We start from the raw sequence: 16,318 nt of genomic DNA on the forward strand, positions 1-16,318 counted from the left end.
AAAGTGTTATCAAGAACAACCTGAAACAATACAAAATTGGGTAAGCTTCGTGCAAGGCTGTGCTTGTCATGAAGCAAGTATGTTCATTTTTCACAGTCAGGTTTGAGGTGGCTTCAACTCTCTAAGAAAGTACTTGTAACGTTACACTTTAATTACTGAATATTGCCATCGTTGAGAAGAGTGAGCAAATGTACTCTAAGTAACTAAAAGAGAACTCTGCTTGCAAGGTAAGCATACGTAAAGTTAAAACACTGGACAAGTTTGAGAGTTCCGTGTCATTATGACTGGGGTATGTTCAGCTGGTCTACACTGACACAACAGCAGTTCAATTTCTCACCCAGTGTCTCGCCTGGTAAAACTCAAAACCACTGAAGACATGAACTTCCACTCCTGAAGCACGCTCATCTACCACTCACCTCCCTCCCAGAGCAACTGGGTACAGTGGGTAAGCAGACATCATGTCAGACAATGGGACAGATGTGCACTGTAGGATGGTAGCAACAGCTTCCACCACCCGGTTTTCTAATTTCAAAAAAATGTTCAAACACACATGTGAGACGGTACTGCATCAGTAGCGCACAACACAAAGCGTGGACAGGAGACCTGTTTGCCACTTATGGGAGCAGGAGTAAAACCCCAGCCCTAGAGCAGACATCGCTTTGGTCTCAAATACCGACACTGGATTATAAAGAATCACACAATTAATAGATTCTGAACTGATTTAAGCTTTACGTCACTTTCTCGGTTTCACTAGAGAAGCAACACCGTTAAAACAAGACAACCAAAATCAAGACAAAGATCTGCTGGAAGTGGAAGCTTAAACGCCAAGCTCTGACTCTGAGGAAGCAAGTGTCCCGTGTTGGAATCACCGAAAGCAGGCACGGAGTTAAAAGACAGGCCTGTGCAGGATGAGGGCCCAAGTCTGTAGCTACCCCCCTAAATAACCAGTCCCTTTTCCTCAAGCATCGGGAGCCTAGAAGCACTCACTGAACTCATGCCTGGTCACAGAAGACAGTCTTTATAAAGGAGTTATATGCACGCACTGGAAGCTGCTAGACACTAAACCCTTCAAAAAAAATTGGATTTAGCCCTCATCTGAAATGAATTTTTCCACCTTAAAAGTCATATTTAATTATATATTTAATCCCTTTTATATATGTATGCATATATTTGAGCCATGAAAACCAGGAACAGAACTGCATTTAGAAGTTTTTCAATAAAATTTTACAAGTATCTATGGAACGGTAATATTTATAAGTGTAGCACTAAATCATAACCATATGGCCAGAATAATCAGTAACATATAAGTTATCCTCTAAAAGCCTACAGGTAATTTTTTTTATATACTTGGCAGTGAGAAATTAATTTTATTTCATAGACATGAGAGGGCCTTTGGTTAGCTAGCCTGAGACTGAACTGCAAATTTAGACCACGGCATCTAGGCCAATATCTCAATGTCGATATAGGTTTCTATTTGAGGTTTTATAGTTTTCAATCAATTTTAATTTGTACCGTTCATGTTGATAAGGAGTAAAACAAAAAGATTTGTCTTAAGTTTTACAACAGATGAACGAACAGAACACAGAACTAGAAGGGAGATGGAGGTCATTGGTCCAGCACAGGCATAATCATGGGCAGGGTTCAAATACCAAAATGCCCCCTGGCTAATGTTTGTCTAAACTATCCCTTAAAACCTCCTAAGAAGGAAAATCTAGAGTCTTCCCAGATGATCTGTCTTCCTAGCTAAATTTCTTTTTGTTACATTCGTTACACAAACAAACATTACCTGCATTTTCACAGGTGACAGAACAGAGACAAGATAGTGACATGACTTGCTTGATGTCACACGTAAGAACGGCAGATACAGAAATCTCACAGCTTATTCTCAAACTATCTTATTGCATCACACTCTAACTCCACCATCTTCACCCTGAAACGTTCTGAAGTCCCCTGCACGTTATGGGTTGCTCATACCCACTACTGATTTTCAGTCATCTTTGGGGTGTAACATAGCAAGTATTTAAAAGCAGTTCAACGGAGCTTTGTGCGACAATAGGAAAAGATTATTCTATGGAATCTGGAGGAAAACAAAATATAAGTAGGAAAACATAACTACTCCGTTACGGAATTTAATCGGAACAGTAGAGATGACCAACAATCTTTAAAGTTACAGTACTCTTGTTAATCTAAAGGATTAAAAAGAAACAGTAATTTAAAAGATAGTTCTCTAAGTGCTCTTAACACAATGGATGTGGAGATAACTGGCACCAACTCAGAAAATACTATCACCTGGTGAAGTGCCACCTCAGTTGCTTCGATATCTGTGGCATTCTTGGATTTTCACAAAAAGAAAGATGCACAGTTCCGTTTAGCTTGTTACACACATCTAGCCTACACCCAAAAGTGGGATAAGAGTAGCTTCACTGCTTTAACACATTTAGTGTGTAGTCTAGGCAACATAAAAGAAAACAAACTATAAATAAAGAGGTACATAAGTTCTTAAGCTAGAGCTAGAGGGGAGAGAAGAAATGGAACTTGCCTTCAAGATGCTACTCCCTCTCTCCCCTATGTCAAGATATTAATAAAGATATTACAAGGAAGGGAAGCGAGGGAAAGGGAGAAGTTCGTAAGGCAAAGGAAGGAAATTAAGTACCTGTAATTTGTCAGAGACAAAGCAGAAAGTTTGTGTGCACATGCGAACAGGTTATGCTGTTAGCACATTCCAGTGATAAGTTATATACATCAAGACTATAAAAAGTATGTGGAAAAGACAAAAGCCTATTAGATCCCAGGAGCGAAAGGTAGAAGTTGATTGTGGGGTTTTCTCCCCGAGGGCGAGCAGAGTGTCAACAGTCTTTCGAATGTGACGAATATCCGACTGCAGGATGTCATACGGAGAGCAGAGGTCAGCCTATCCCGAAGGGCAGCCATTAGAACAGAAAAAAACAGTGCATAAAATTAAAAATACAAAAATAGAAAGATATTGATAAATAAATTAGCACAATATTCTAGCATGAACATGTAGGAATAGTTTCTTCCTAGTATTTCCTTAGTCACTAGGCATCCCCGCTTTCTTTTATTTCCTCTAAATACTAAAACTATCATATCATATCTGAGTGTTACGACCTTAAAATTCTTCCAAAATCATGCCCAGATTCACAAGGGTGAGGAGGTGCACGTGATCCACTTCTTCCATTGAGATCTGCACACCTCTGCCCATCGGGGCCTTGTTAAAGTGCTTAAATAGAGCCAGTTGTAAAAGCTAACTTATATAACAGCAGTGGGTTAGAAAGCTGTTAAAAGAACAAGCAGCAGCAATACGAAGTCTCAAGAAAAAGTACTTAAAGAAATTGTTAGAAGTATGCAAAATTCTCTAACATAGTAATCTAAAACCTGGTATTCCAATATCATCTCAAATGGTACCCTGGGATGGAATTGAAAAAGTCAATGTAGTGCTAACTATACTTAACTTTAATAAGGTTTCTAAACGTAAGAATTTGATGCTAAATTCCTTATGTAGCATTTTAAGTCATTAGCAGGTTAGATTCCCATACATTTTTGGGGAAGCATCAATGACTTCATGTAGCAATTTACTCCAGACTAGCTATACCACAGGAGGGATAATATGTAATAATAATATCAATATGCACACACAATATTTAACATTAAAAGCAAACCAAGCAACAACTAGTATATTCAAAATGCAATCTAAGATATACCATTTTACACTGGAAACGAAGCCTTACTAGAAACAAAGATGGTGAATACTTACTGAATAAAATTATACAAAGTATGAAAGAGATTGCCTGTTTCAGAGGAACGCTACATTTCTTAAGCAGCTTTACAGTCTCGCTTGCTCAATGAAATGACAGCACACCCGATAAATGAAGACACGGAAGTTCAGATGTCTGCTTTCTGTTAGTAAAAAGTTTCAGGGTCTAATTGGCAATAAATTAAACTTTGAAATATTTAAGAGGCCCTTCTATCCTGAAGAGTGACTAGTGGAACTGGAAGTCTGAACTGTCATTCATACAGGAAGGAAAAAGTGACTTTTTTTTTTTTTTTTTTTTCTGCTTTCTTTTTTGCTTACCATGACCGGTTCTAGCTTTCACAGGAGTTAAAAGCTGCAGAATTTTGATTTTGTTACTTTAAAAGCTGCAGAATTTTGATTTTGTTACTTAGGCCAGCACATACACAGAGAGGGAAAACCGCTCTGCCTAGTAACAAACACTGCTATTTTTACAGTCATTTCTCAGAATGTTTTCAACTGAAAATTCTAGTGCGATAATCTACTGCAGTGCAATTGTATCTGGCTTTTTCTAAAGGATGAAAGCTCACAGACACAATAAAACATGCTGATCTTGTTTAAAAATGGGATAGGACTAATGCTGTATTTGAGAACACTTACATCCACAAGCTGCTTACCAGAGAAACTAGTTTTAGGGCAAACTAACTACTCGTGACTATCAGCTATGTAATATATTGCATTTTTACCAAAGACACCAATAAAACCAGAAAATGCTGGATTAATTTTAAAATAGCATACACAACTCAATTCCTACTTGTAGCAAATATATCTCAAAAATAAATACCTAAGATACATTGAACTTAAATTTATATTAAAAAAAATGACAGAACTTTAAAGCAAGGACTTTTAAAATAATTTTTTGCCTCAACCCCCCCCCCCCCCCCCCCCCCCCCCCCCAGCAATCCCTACTGCACTCAAACGGAGAAGGAAGTAATTTCAGAGTTAGAGAATGAGAGCTGGTAATAGGTTGAATTTTTACAGAGAAACTGAAGAACTTTCTAACCAGAGATTAACATACCAAGCTGTATACAGGAGAAGCCAAAGCATACAAAACCAGCCAACACATGCAGAAGAAACTTCCCATGAGAACTGCCATGCTGAATTTCAGTGAAATCTGGGGAAGCCTGAGAAATATCTGATCACTTTTGCTTATTTTTATGTATTCTGTGACAACAGATAATTTGGTGTTACATTCACACCTTATTAAGTAAATGTTTATATTGTATGTGTTTTAAACTTCTGTAATGTAACTCTATGTTAAAAAAAAAAAACCAGCTTTTCAGTAATGGTGGTGAATGTATTTCCACTTAAGTTATCAGAATTTTACAGATTCTGTGAAGTGAAAATACCAAGCTAAAACATGACATCATGAAACAGTGAAAAAGTACGTGACCCCACTGAAAGTCTCAGAGACAACCAACCAACCACACATCCATCGCAAGCGGTATCCTTTTCATTTAGGAGACTGGAATTATTACTAGTAAGAACTAAAAAGAAATATAAACTTAATCGTTACATTTGTGGACTGACTTTTTATGTCTGGGAAGCTACATGATTAAATCGTACAGCTGCCAAAATATTGCACGCAGAATAAACACTGGGGGAGAACTGGGGCGGCAGCAGCATAACCAGCTGTTTGTGTGCACAAAGCAGCCTCGCTCCACGCGCTCCTGCGGCGAAAACGGAGAGCATTTCAAAACCAACCTCCTCCAGTTTCGCCTCTGGCAAAAAAAAAGTCCAGAGTGAGTTTGCAGAAGTGCATTAAAGAACGAAGTCTGTAGTGCGTACGCACTCTACTCAAAACACAGGTGAAAGGGATCTCAGAGTTACGCTTTCAGGACTCCAGCTGACATCATACCGAGCCGCTTAATTCCACAGTGTGGGCCAAATCGTGTGCCACCGAGCCCAGAACGGACGGGTGGAGAAAGGAGTCATACCTGATACAGCTGACTGCAACCTCGTGGATGCCTCATGATGAAACTAGGGAGAAGTAACTGAGAATGTGAATCGATCAGAAAACAAGCAAAAGTGGTAAGGAAAATATACCTTGAATTACACTGAGAAACATAATTACCGGTTGAACAACTGAGAGGTGGAGGGAAGATAAAACACTTGATACACTCTGCCTGGTTGCTTCTTTTACTTTGTTCTGCCAGTTTCATCATACAAAAGTCTCCATTTTTTTTTTTGTTTTGTTTTGTTTTACTTAATTAGCAATTCCTACACTAATCATATTGATTTTTAGAATAATTTTGGCTGACACTGCAACGTAGTGGCCCTAGTTCTCAGCAGAGGAGGTGAGAGGCAGTAACACCTCCCGTTTGCAGGATTCAAAAGTCACAGGAAGAGGCACAGCTAAGCATTTTGGAGTCTGAACCTTCATAAAAGATCCAACAAGCCACTTCTTACCATCACACTCCTTTCTCTTCAGTATGTGCACACCAAGTGGTTGACTGAAAAGTTGAGCGACATGGCAGAGGTCTCTCATCCCCACCCAAGAAGTAGCTTGTCCTGCTAAGCCGTGCTGCACCACTACTGACGTGTCGGAGCAGAGAAGCTCAAACAACCTGCTGTTACAACTGGCTCTGAAAAATTTCATTTTATCGCTACCTTTTACCAACAGAAATTACACTTTTAGTATTAATCACGATAACTTAAGTCTATCTTTTCTTCAATCTATAGGAAAATTGACAAGGTGTATCTGTGTACGCGGGGAAAGCATTTCTTTCTGTTTTTAAAAATAACCCCATCCAATTTCTTTGACCTGAAGAAGTCTCATAAAGGGCCGAAAGATGCTCAAGTGCCTAAACTGTCAGGATATTACATTAATGTAAGTTGCAGATCATAAAAATTAATTTGCGGCTTTGTAAAAAGATAACTTCTGCATTTTGCCACACCAACATCGAAAATACTCTGTTCAGTTCTTTTTTGACAAAATGCTTAGAAGGTCCCACTTCTGATGCGTCATATTTGTTCATAATTGAGGACTAGAAGAAATGCAGACCAAACTTGTCACTTGACCTTTCAAACAACATATTGCATTTACAGCTTTTTTTTGGTCTGAATCTCACTTGTAATGAAGCATCTACCATTCAGCTCACCACAGATCAGTTATTTTTTCCTTTTGACAGGAATATTTGTTAACATTACTGAAAGTGCATACGAAAAAATGCTCTGTAATATGGATCACCAAGAAAAACAGCTACCAAGAATGAAAGCTAAAGCTTAAGTTACTGATTTGCAGTTCAAAATGGGAAAGTCTTCTTCGCTACGAGTATCAATGCTGATTCGAATGTGGCAACTGACAAATTGAAGAAATGTGTTTGAATATCTTTGTATTTATTTACATATATTGTTACTGGTTTTATGAAAGAGCAGCTGAAACCAAAATACTTCCATAACTTTACATACATACTCATGTGATGATAATTCAGACTCTCCTGATCATTTCTCATACCTCTGGCATGAGATGTCACCAAGAAGAGTAAAATTGCATTAGAACTGGTGTGTTTGACACTTTGGAGGCCACACTTACACACCAAGAAAAATAAACTCCCGCTAGCTTTCTTCTTTAAATCCAAAAATCTGTGAGAGGGTGGGGGCGATACAGGGGGCCTGGGCAGAGCATTAGAGACAGGTGGCACCAGTAGCGGGTCCACGGGGCCTTACCAATCCGCTCCAGTGAACAGCGCCGCGCGGGCACTGTGTGCCACCCCGAAAAATGCAGTAGGAGAGGCCCCCCCTGCTCCTCACACATCTCCTGCCACTTGCTTATTCAATCTGGATCAGCCAAGAAGTGGAAGTGTTTGTCATTCTATCGCTATTGCAGAGGAGATGAGGCAATTTGGCAGTTTTTAATTCATAGTGTAAAATTAGTCCTTCTTTTGGACCTAGGTGACAAAAATTGTACCTTTTCTGTTCTATACCTCCTGAGGGGCACGGCACACATTTTCTGACTCTTCAGGCTTTCAGATGCTTACCTGCCACCATCCTTTTCTTACAGCAAACAAAAATTTTGGTTTGTGTCAGGAAATGATCATTTACCAAGATCTCTGATAAGGCTCTACGGGAAAAGTCAGTGGCAAAACTGGACATGAGTTGATCGTCCAACAATTCTCACACTTTTGATAGTCTACTGGTGCAGTAAGCGCCTTGCTAATTATTTTCTTATTAAAGGTTCAGAGCCATACGCTTAAAACATCCCTTTTGCATATGATCCAGCATGTCCCTTCTGCATATGACCAGGAGCATCATATGGCCATTAACAGAAAGGGATTTCAACAGGTCACCCATTGGACTGAAACTCTCATCTGGCAGGTAATGGTTTTCAGAATCACCTACATGCCAGGTCATTATAAGATGTTCACGTTCCTGAATTTTGTATTTGTGATTCTTTGGTCAAGAGACCATCTCCCGATGGTTATTATGACACATTGGGACATGGATGTCAACTGCATTTTTCTGCGCTTGGATGAAGTCTTGCAGGATCATTCTGGGGAAAGCAATTTTGACCCAAGATCTGAATGCTGAAAGCCAAAGAAATAAGAGACCATGCACACCAGCATAACAGTAATTACTTAGCTATTTTCTTGTTTTCATTTTACATGATTTGACAGGATATTATTCTAAGCATGTGGAGTTCAGGAAATAGCATATACTCTGTTTCATTCCATAAGTAACTGAAAGCAAACCAACAGGAACTATGACGATTTTAAATCCTTAAAAAAAAAAAAAAAAAAAAAACAACCAAACATGTAGCAGAATTTCACGTTAATTCTCAGGAACTAGAGGTGGACATAGGTATCACGGAAAAGCATAACACCTATGGGTATAAGTGGAACCTATCACTTTCCCTAAGATGCTTGCTTTTTAAAAAGGAAATAATTCACTGCATTCCTTTTACTGGTTTGTCCAGAGAGAGTTGGGCAACATTCAACTCACCGACCCGAAGCAGCATTAAACACACCATCTGTAGTTCTTTAAAAACTCTGACAGTTGACTGTCATACTTGCTATCGTACAACTTTGTATTCCTAATACACATCCCTCCAACACACAGCGAAGTTCTATCATCTGCCAGCTAGCTCTGCAACACGATGGATTCTCACAATATAAACATACATATTTGCAAATTACCGACAGGTAATCAAAAAGAATATCCTCAGTGTACTTAAAAACCATCATAATTTTACAATTGCAAGCCATTCATTTAAAGTTTAAGTGAAGGAGATTTTTCCCTCAAGAGAATGCTTATTTAGATTCATAAGGACCCTTAGTTCATAAATCAGATTGGTAAGATCTGGCCGTGCGCTTAAGGCTCTGTGCAACTCTGCAACAAAGGTACTTTAATAAAATAATAATTAGAAAAAAAAAAATCCTAAAAAATTCTACACTAATTTCTATGGAATTAAAGGGGGGGGGAGGTAATAAATATATGAAAATGTCTATTCACAAAAAACATAACGGTATTTTTCCAGAAAGCTTACTTCTAGAAATCCAAAATAAAAACCTCTGCGTAAGGGACATCAGTAATATGTCACTGCAAGGATCTTTTAAATATTTCTCTTCTGTTTCTACTTCTGAAAGTTCTCTTGACAACAGTGAAAACAGAGCTTGGCCTTTTCCTTCCCAGTAGGCTATATCCAGAAAAACCCGACTTGTATTCCACTTCACTGAATAATTTATGATGCATCATAAGACAATCAATTTTGGGGCAGCTTAACAAACACTACGTGTGAGATCCACATAATAAATTACATAATTACAACAACTAGATCAACCAGCACGACTTAGAGACCCAGCCCATTACACCGTATTCTCAAATTAAACTTATGGTGAGCCATTCATTGGAGCTGCAAGATAAAGGCTCCCCCTCAAAATTCCTACAAATAGCAAAAACGATCTGTTATTTTGCTGTCCTCTAAATCAAGTGCTAAAGCACAGATAAAATATAAAGAATTCAAACTGGATTCATTCCCAATGTGAAATCGTTGCATTACCAACTGCTCCCCAAGGTTGTGGTGGGGGGAGATACACACAAAATATCCTTTTGTTTCAGCATTCTTGCAACACAGACCAAAAAGAACTCTGTCTTCATTATACTGTCATATGTAGGCAACGGTGAAAATACATCACGCAATTTCCACGTGTTCACATTAAAAAGACCTTGTATAACACTTTTACCTTCTGTCGAGGGTCATGTATTTGAAAGTAACTTTTTCTTAACAGGTACTTCTAGACCATAAGAGAATCTTTGACATATTCCCAATGCAACTCCAGAATTTATTATATTAGTAGTTATAAAAATATTTTTCCTTATTAATATAAGAATAAATTACATGATGAATGCTACCATTCTTAAATGAAAAGCAGAAAACATCCAAGCACTGCAATTTCCCTATTTCCAACTTCTGGAACACTTACATCGACATTCTAGAACCTTACTCATACGTACATTCCATACATAACATGCAATGGTTTTTGTCACATCACTCCAGAAGTGTTTCAGTACAAGAGATGAGTGTGTTATTAGTCACTTTTACAATGCATACGATAGAGTACTTAAAATTGTAAAAAAAGGAAAATCAATAGTTAAAAAGAATTAAGTCCATATTCTAAAAGCCATAGGTAAAAATGCAGTTATGTTGTAAAACGAAAAAAATCGGTTAACTTTGGTCTAATTACATATTATGTATTACCTAATTACCATATTCCTTATTTAATTTTCATGGCAAAGATAAGGAGGTATAGGGGATAATACTGAATTAATAATTTAAGACAGAAGTTGCCATTTTTAGGTACTATGACATAAGCCACTTAAATGCACTAAATTAGTATTAAATCACATTACTTAGATCATTTTTTTAAATTATATGTCTCTATTGCTGAAAAACTGTATTTCATAAAGTTATCAATCAGCTTTAAAGCATTTAATGTGTTTTGCATTTTTGGTCATCTAGAAATGACAGACTTAATTAAATTACCTCTGGTATCCCTAGTTTTCTACATGCATCCAGAAAGTTTTCCACATTTCTCCTGCATTTGGCCATGCTAAGTTTAGGCTGTGAAAACAAGAAATAATAGTTTATGGCAAAAGAAGGCAAAAACATCCATTCAGTCAATTCACCTATTGCACTGATACTGTTAAAGTAATTTGAAGGCTGTTTCAAGCAAGAAAACATCATCAATATATCAATATTGATATATTATCAAAATAGGTCATCAAAATGAAAATGTATTTAAAATACTTGCTTGTCCTTATAGAGATCACCACCAGATGTTATCTTAAGAAAAATAAAATAAATCAGCAACAAAACTTTAGTTTTTGTCCCAGAAATTCAAGTTTGCATTTCGGCAATGTCATACTTTTACTAAGGACAGAAGTAATTAAAATTCAAGCAACAGCAAAAGAAACTCCACTAGCCCCTCACAGAAAATGTCTTTTTCTTAAGATCTATCTTCTTGGAAGTTCTTAGAAATTGCCTCTGAAATCCACATACTATTCTCAGAATTGAGTACCAGCCTTTACACGGCAAACTTTTACCAACGTGTATATTAAAAAAAAAAAAAAAAATGCAGACAGTCTAAAAACATACGAAACCTCCTCAGAACCCGACTGGTATCAGAAATCTGGAACAACGATCTATCCCAGAAGGCGGCATCAATAAACAGAGAAAACGCTAAGAAAATTATGTTTCAAGAAATGCATACAGAGATTACAACAATTTTGTGTCCTGCAATCTTCAGGTCCTTAGATTTTGCAAGCCAATACTAAACCACTACAGTGCATGTTTCTATTCCATTCCGTCTGCAGGTAAAAGAAATAAATTTCTACATTTAACTGAATAGGAAGAATATGCTAATAGGTGCTCTAAGTGCTTTAGTAACATGACATTTGCTAAACCAGACATTGCTAAAGTGAACTCATATTTTTTTTCAATCAACAAACAAGGGGCTAATTTTCTTTTAAAAAGGGTCTCCTGGAACAAAGTCTTATAATCATAGAATTTCATAATGTACTGAACAAAAAGGCCAGTATGAAAAAAAATCTGATCTGTTGCTAGATCAGAAACAGGGATAATTTTACTCACTTATAGATATGTGTATATATACAAAATTAATGAACATTTGAATTTGTAATCGTGTCAATGTTGCCCCTAATTGTAAAGAACATTAATTGAACAGCAACGTGGTTTATGTAGCCAAATATCATTTGGCAATAAACCAGTAATTTTTTAAATATTCCTCCCCCACCCACCCCAACGCAACAAGAAACATCCAACTTACTACTGCTGGTGAAGGTACATGAATACTTCCTACAGACCGAGGACGAACGTGATTTACTAAATGGCAGAGAACTACACCATCCATCAGAGCAGACCCCAAGTCTTCAGGTAAACAAATCTTTAGTCTTGTTTCAATGTTCTGCGAATGGAGAATACATGCACACTTTAATATAGAAATGGATGAAGGGGGGGAAAAAAGGAATATATATCCTCATCTTCTATGCTATAGACACACAGCCATTTTTGGTTTACCAAGAAACACACTTCCTTTATGCAACTAATTCTTTAAAACCTAAAAACCATCCTCTTCTTTCCTATGTTGGTCACTGAAATCACATGAACTTCTTTTAAAAATGCAACACTTCAAATGCTGCTGTCATAAGGTGCGTTTATTTTTATATATGCATATAAAAACACATATGCATGTACTTAGCCAAGTGATTGCACTACATGTGGCTCCTTCCTTTCACCATTCCCCCAAGTCTTCTACTTATCCATCTCAAATTTTCTTTATCATCAGCACTTCAAATCAGAACTACATTGTGTTAATCACTGTACAAGCAGAGAGTAAAAGGCGATCTTTCCCTAGCAGCTTAAAAGTTAAATAAGAATCATTAGTGATCAGAAAGACAGGTAAGGCAAGGCAAAACATTCAGATTTAAAAGAGTATTTTTGGATACCTGTTAAGTAGAACTGAAGTCTCACTGAAAAGAATTTGATATTGTAAAATACAATACTATGAAAATATTTTAGAATGTTCCAGAAAAAAAAAAAAAAAAACCTACAATAAGACTGTTACATATGATGAGTTTCCTAAATTGCGCTCTGATCTTAAAACCTTTCCAACGCTACATTTAGAACTGTTAGATTAATTCTCAGAGATAATTCCATTCTCTTAAAATAGATACTTCTTACTCTTAGTTGAACATCCTTAAAGTCATTACTCTCTATTAATACATTACCTCCATCTATACTGGGTATTTTAGATGAAAATAGATTATTCCCTTTAGAATCAAATGAGAGTCTAGGTTGGAAGGGATTTCTGAAGGTCACCTGGTCTAACAAATTTGAAGTGAAATCAGAGCCTTGATTAGTTAAGTTCTGGATATCTGCAAGGAAGGAAATCCCACAAAATCTTCAGGTAACCTTGTTCAGTGTTTCACCACCCTTACCGCAAAGAATTTTCTCCTTATAGCTACTTGAATTTTCTTTCTCTGCAATTTGTGCCAATGCCTCTCATTCTTTCACTAGGCATCTTTGAAAAGCCTGGCTTTATCTTCACTATTACTACCCTTCAGGCAGCTGAGGACAGTCAGATGATATCCTCAGCACTGTCTTCTCCAAGCTGAAGAAATCCAGCTTTTACGTTCTTCACACATCCTTTGTTTGGGTGCCCTCACCATGAAGCTGCTTCCACTGAACTCACTCTGAGTCTTCATTATATTTTCCCAGTCTTCTTTGATTAGACGCACAACTCGAGTACTCACATGTATGGGATCACCAGTGCCAAATGGGGGAGTGCATCACGTGCACTAATATAATATTTTGCTTTCATCTTGAATTAATTAATAAATTCAAAACCACTTTTGGTATATGAGATACGTACAGAAAGAATACATTTTGAGACTTTTTTCCAAATCTGTTACAAACAGGTTTATATAAATTAATTAATTTCTCTTAAAACACTGATTTGCCTGTTGGAAGACTGTTCAGTATCGATCAAGGTGTCTTACTTTGGGCTGAAATAGAGTTAATATTCCTTTTCAGGGACTAGATGAGTGCTGTGTTTTAGATTCAGCATTGGGTTTGGTATGAGAAGAATGCTGATAGCACACTGGTGTTTTCAGCTGCTACTGAGACTTCAAGGACTCTCCGACTCCCCATGTCCTGCCCGTGGGCAAGGGCACTGGGAGCAGGGGGGGAGCACGGACAGAGCACCAGACCCAAACTGGCCAGTGAAATATTCCATATCATGGAACGTCATGCTCACTATACAGAGGAGGGGTGGCTGGGAAGGAGCTCTCTCTCTTGCTTCCAGAATTGTGATTGTGGGATCTTGGTATCTCGGGGTCACTGGCCGGGAACGGGCCAGGTATTGGTCAGCGGGTGGGGAGCAATTACGCTGTACATTGCCTGGTTATTTCTTTTTGTTTTCCCCCTATCATCGTTATTTTTCTCATTTTATTGCCATTATGAAACTGTTCTTATCTCAGCCTGCGAGTCTCCCTTCACCCCTCCAATCCCCTGCCCCATTCCCAGGTGGGGAGGGGGAAGGGAGGGTCATTAGCTGCAGGGGTTGGTTGCCGATCAGGCCCAAATCACAACACAAGGTGCATTTTTTTTTTTATGAGCACAGCACACCTACAACACTAATTCAATGCCATTTTCTGTTGGAGTTCATGGCTTGAGACTAGATTTAATTAAAATTAAAGACTTCAAGAAGTGGATCAATTCTCTTTCAATTTTGACACCAATGAAGAACTGCTCTCTTTTTCAAAAATCATCCATACTACAGCAGCAGACAATTTGTTCCACTTAGCACGTCAAAACTATTAAATGTTTACCCTTTGAGTGACAAAAATCAACCAGTATTTCTTGCTAGACTCTATTGCTCACGTGTAAGTGGCAAAACACTCCTGAGATGACAACTGTCTGAAGTGACCATGGATGTATATGAAACCAAATCGGAAAAGTAAGCATGTCTCTGCAGCGAGAAGTTTTATGAAATGGAACAGTTTCTGTAAAAACACACCATACTAAAGAAAAGGGGGTAATGTATGGAAGAAACACCAGCGTTCTCACAATATGTGGCCCAGGTGAAGTGGTTGAACTAAAGGTAACTGCATCTAGATTTCTAAATAAGGAACCTGAGTCCTGTAATAGTTGTTCCTTCTTGTTTAGTGCCCAGCCTGGTTAAGGCGGCAGGTTCTGTGGAGTCTCCCTAAATTCTAGCATACCATGGAACAACTGAAAAGCAAAGTATACTAATAGATATGTTTATTCAGTAAGTATAAACTTAGTGACTTACATGTTCTGGCCTTTTTTCTTGTACAGTACATAATGAGATGGTCTGGAGGTAACTTCTCTCACTAAAGTACCCAGTATACCAGAGTAAACTTTATTAGTATGAAAAATCTCACTGTGTGCTTCCAAACAGGGCCAATCTTCTAGATTCTGTCACCACTCCTTGACTTGTAATCAAGTTTCTCACAAGAGACAACCCAATTTTCATTTCAGGATACAGTGCTTCAGGGTGAGTGCAAAGAACAACCGTGCATGGAACTGAAGGTCAATAACACATTAAACCAGTATTACTGCTAATACCTAATATTAATACAGTGTGGAGAAAGCCTTATTAAGTCTCCATGATCATGCCTGATATGGTGAATAACCTTCTTCTGCTTTTCACTGTGAGGATTACCCCAACTAATGCACAAAGCAGGAACCTTGAGGACACTATTTTTTAGAAACAGTTACCTGGGTACTTACTACATACTTGTGGTAACTGTTAAAAGAAATGTAAAAACCTGCATTGATGCTGCTGACTAGACTATGCTCAGAAGAACTACACTCTAGTTCAGTTTATTACTGCTACTTCCATTTTCTCCACTTCCAGGGAGTGAGTCTCATCTAATACCTGCATCTCATCCTTTTGGCATCATCCAAGTTTAGAATTACCAATCTACTACATTCAATCAATTATGCTGAATCTTCAGCAAGATCTGTTCTGTTCAAAGATTCAGCGAGACAAAGGAAGATTAGTCCAGACTTAAAACAGGTGAGGGCACGAGGTAAGAGAATGAAGATCTAAAAGTCCTCATAGTTCAACATTAAACAAGCCGCCTTATAAATACCATTTTGTAAAGAGAAAATACGTAAACCCTCTTGTTTAAAATTAAATAATACAAGACACGTTATTTAAAATAAACGAATAACTCTGGAATTACTCATCCCATAAAGCTAATGACATAGGAACAAATAATCTTGTAATACAGTTGCAATATCAGTCACCTACCACACTTCCAGGACTTGCACTCAGTTTAAGGAGTGCATCAATGCCATCTCTTCTGTTGGTAACATGATACATGATATGACTGGAAACCTTGACAGGCTCAGGCTCACAGCACTTCTCGCAGCAGAGGTTGCCACCTTTTTTTTTTTTTTTTTTTTTCTTTCCCCAATACAAATAGGTGTCACAAGCAGTGCTACCTATGTATGAGCTGTGC

At 37.8% G+C, this 16,318-nt stretch overlaps 1 protein-coding gene across 8 annotated transcripts in view; it reads right to left on the reverse strand.

Moving 5' to 3' along the window:
• The window catches only part of LRCH1 (leucine rich repeats and calponin homology domain containing 1), a 135,606-nt gene that overhangs the window by 9,539 nt on the left and 109,749 nt on the right, over positions 1-16,318 (reverse strand). For 5 of the 8 annotated variants that reach the window (XR_004409085.2, XR_004409084.2, XR_004409088.2 and 2 more), the window contains 3 exons: positions 12,094-12,231; positions 10,791-10,868; positions 2,654-2,911 (listed from right to left, as the gene is read on the reverse strand). Coding sequence is in view for 3 of the 8 variants with exons in the window: in XM_033006641.2 (XP_032862532.2) it covers positions 10,791-10,868; positions 12,094-12,231 (216 nt within the window). In the remaining 5 variants the exon portion in view is untranslated. The remainder of the gene's footprint in view (positions 1-2,653; positions 2,912-10,790; positions 10,869-12,093; positions 12,232-16,318) is intronic. The other 3 variants (XM_033006641.2, XM_033006645.2, XM_033006643.2) reach the window with 1 other exon arrangement.

The sequence above is a fragment of the Tyto alba genome, unplaced genomic scaffold (genome assembly GCF_018691265.1).
Source record: "Tyto alba isolate M040663 unplaced genomic scaffold, T.alba_DEE_v4.0 Super-Scaffold_45, whole genome shotgun sequence".
NCBI lineage: Eukaryota > Metazoa > Chordata > Aves > Strigiformes > Tytonidae > Tyto > Tyto alba.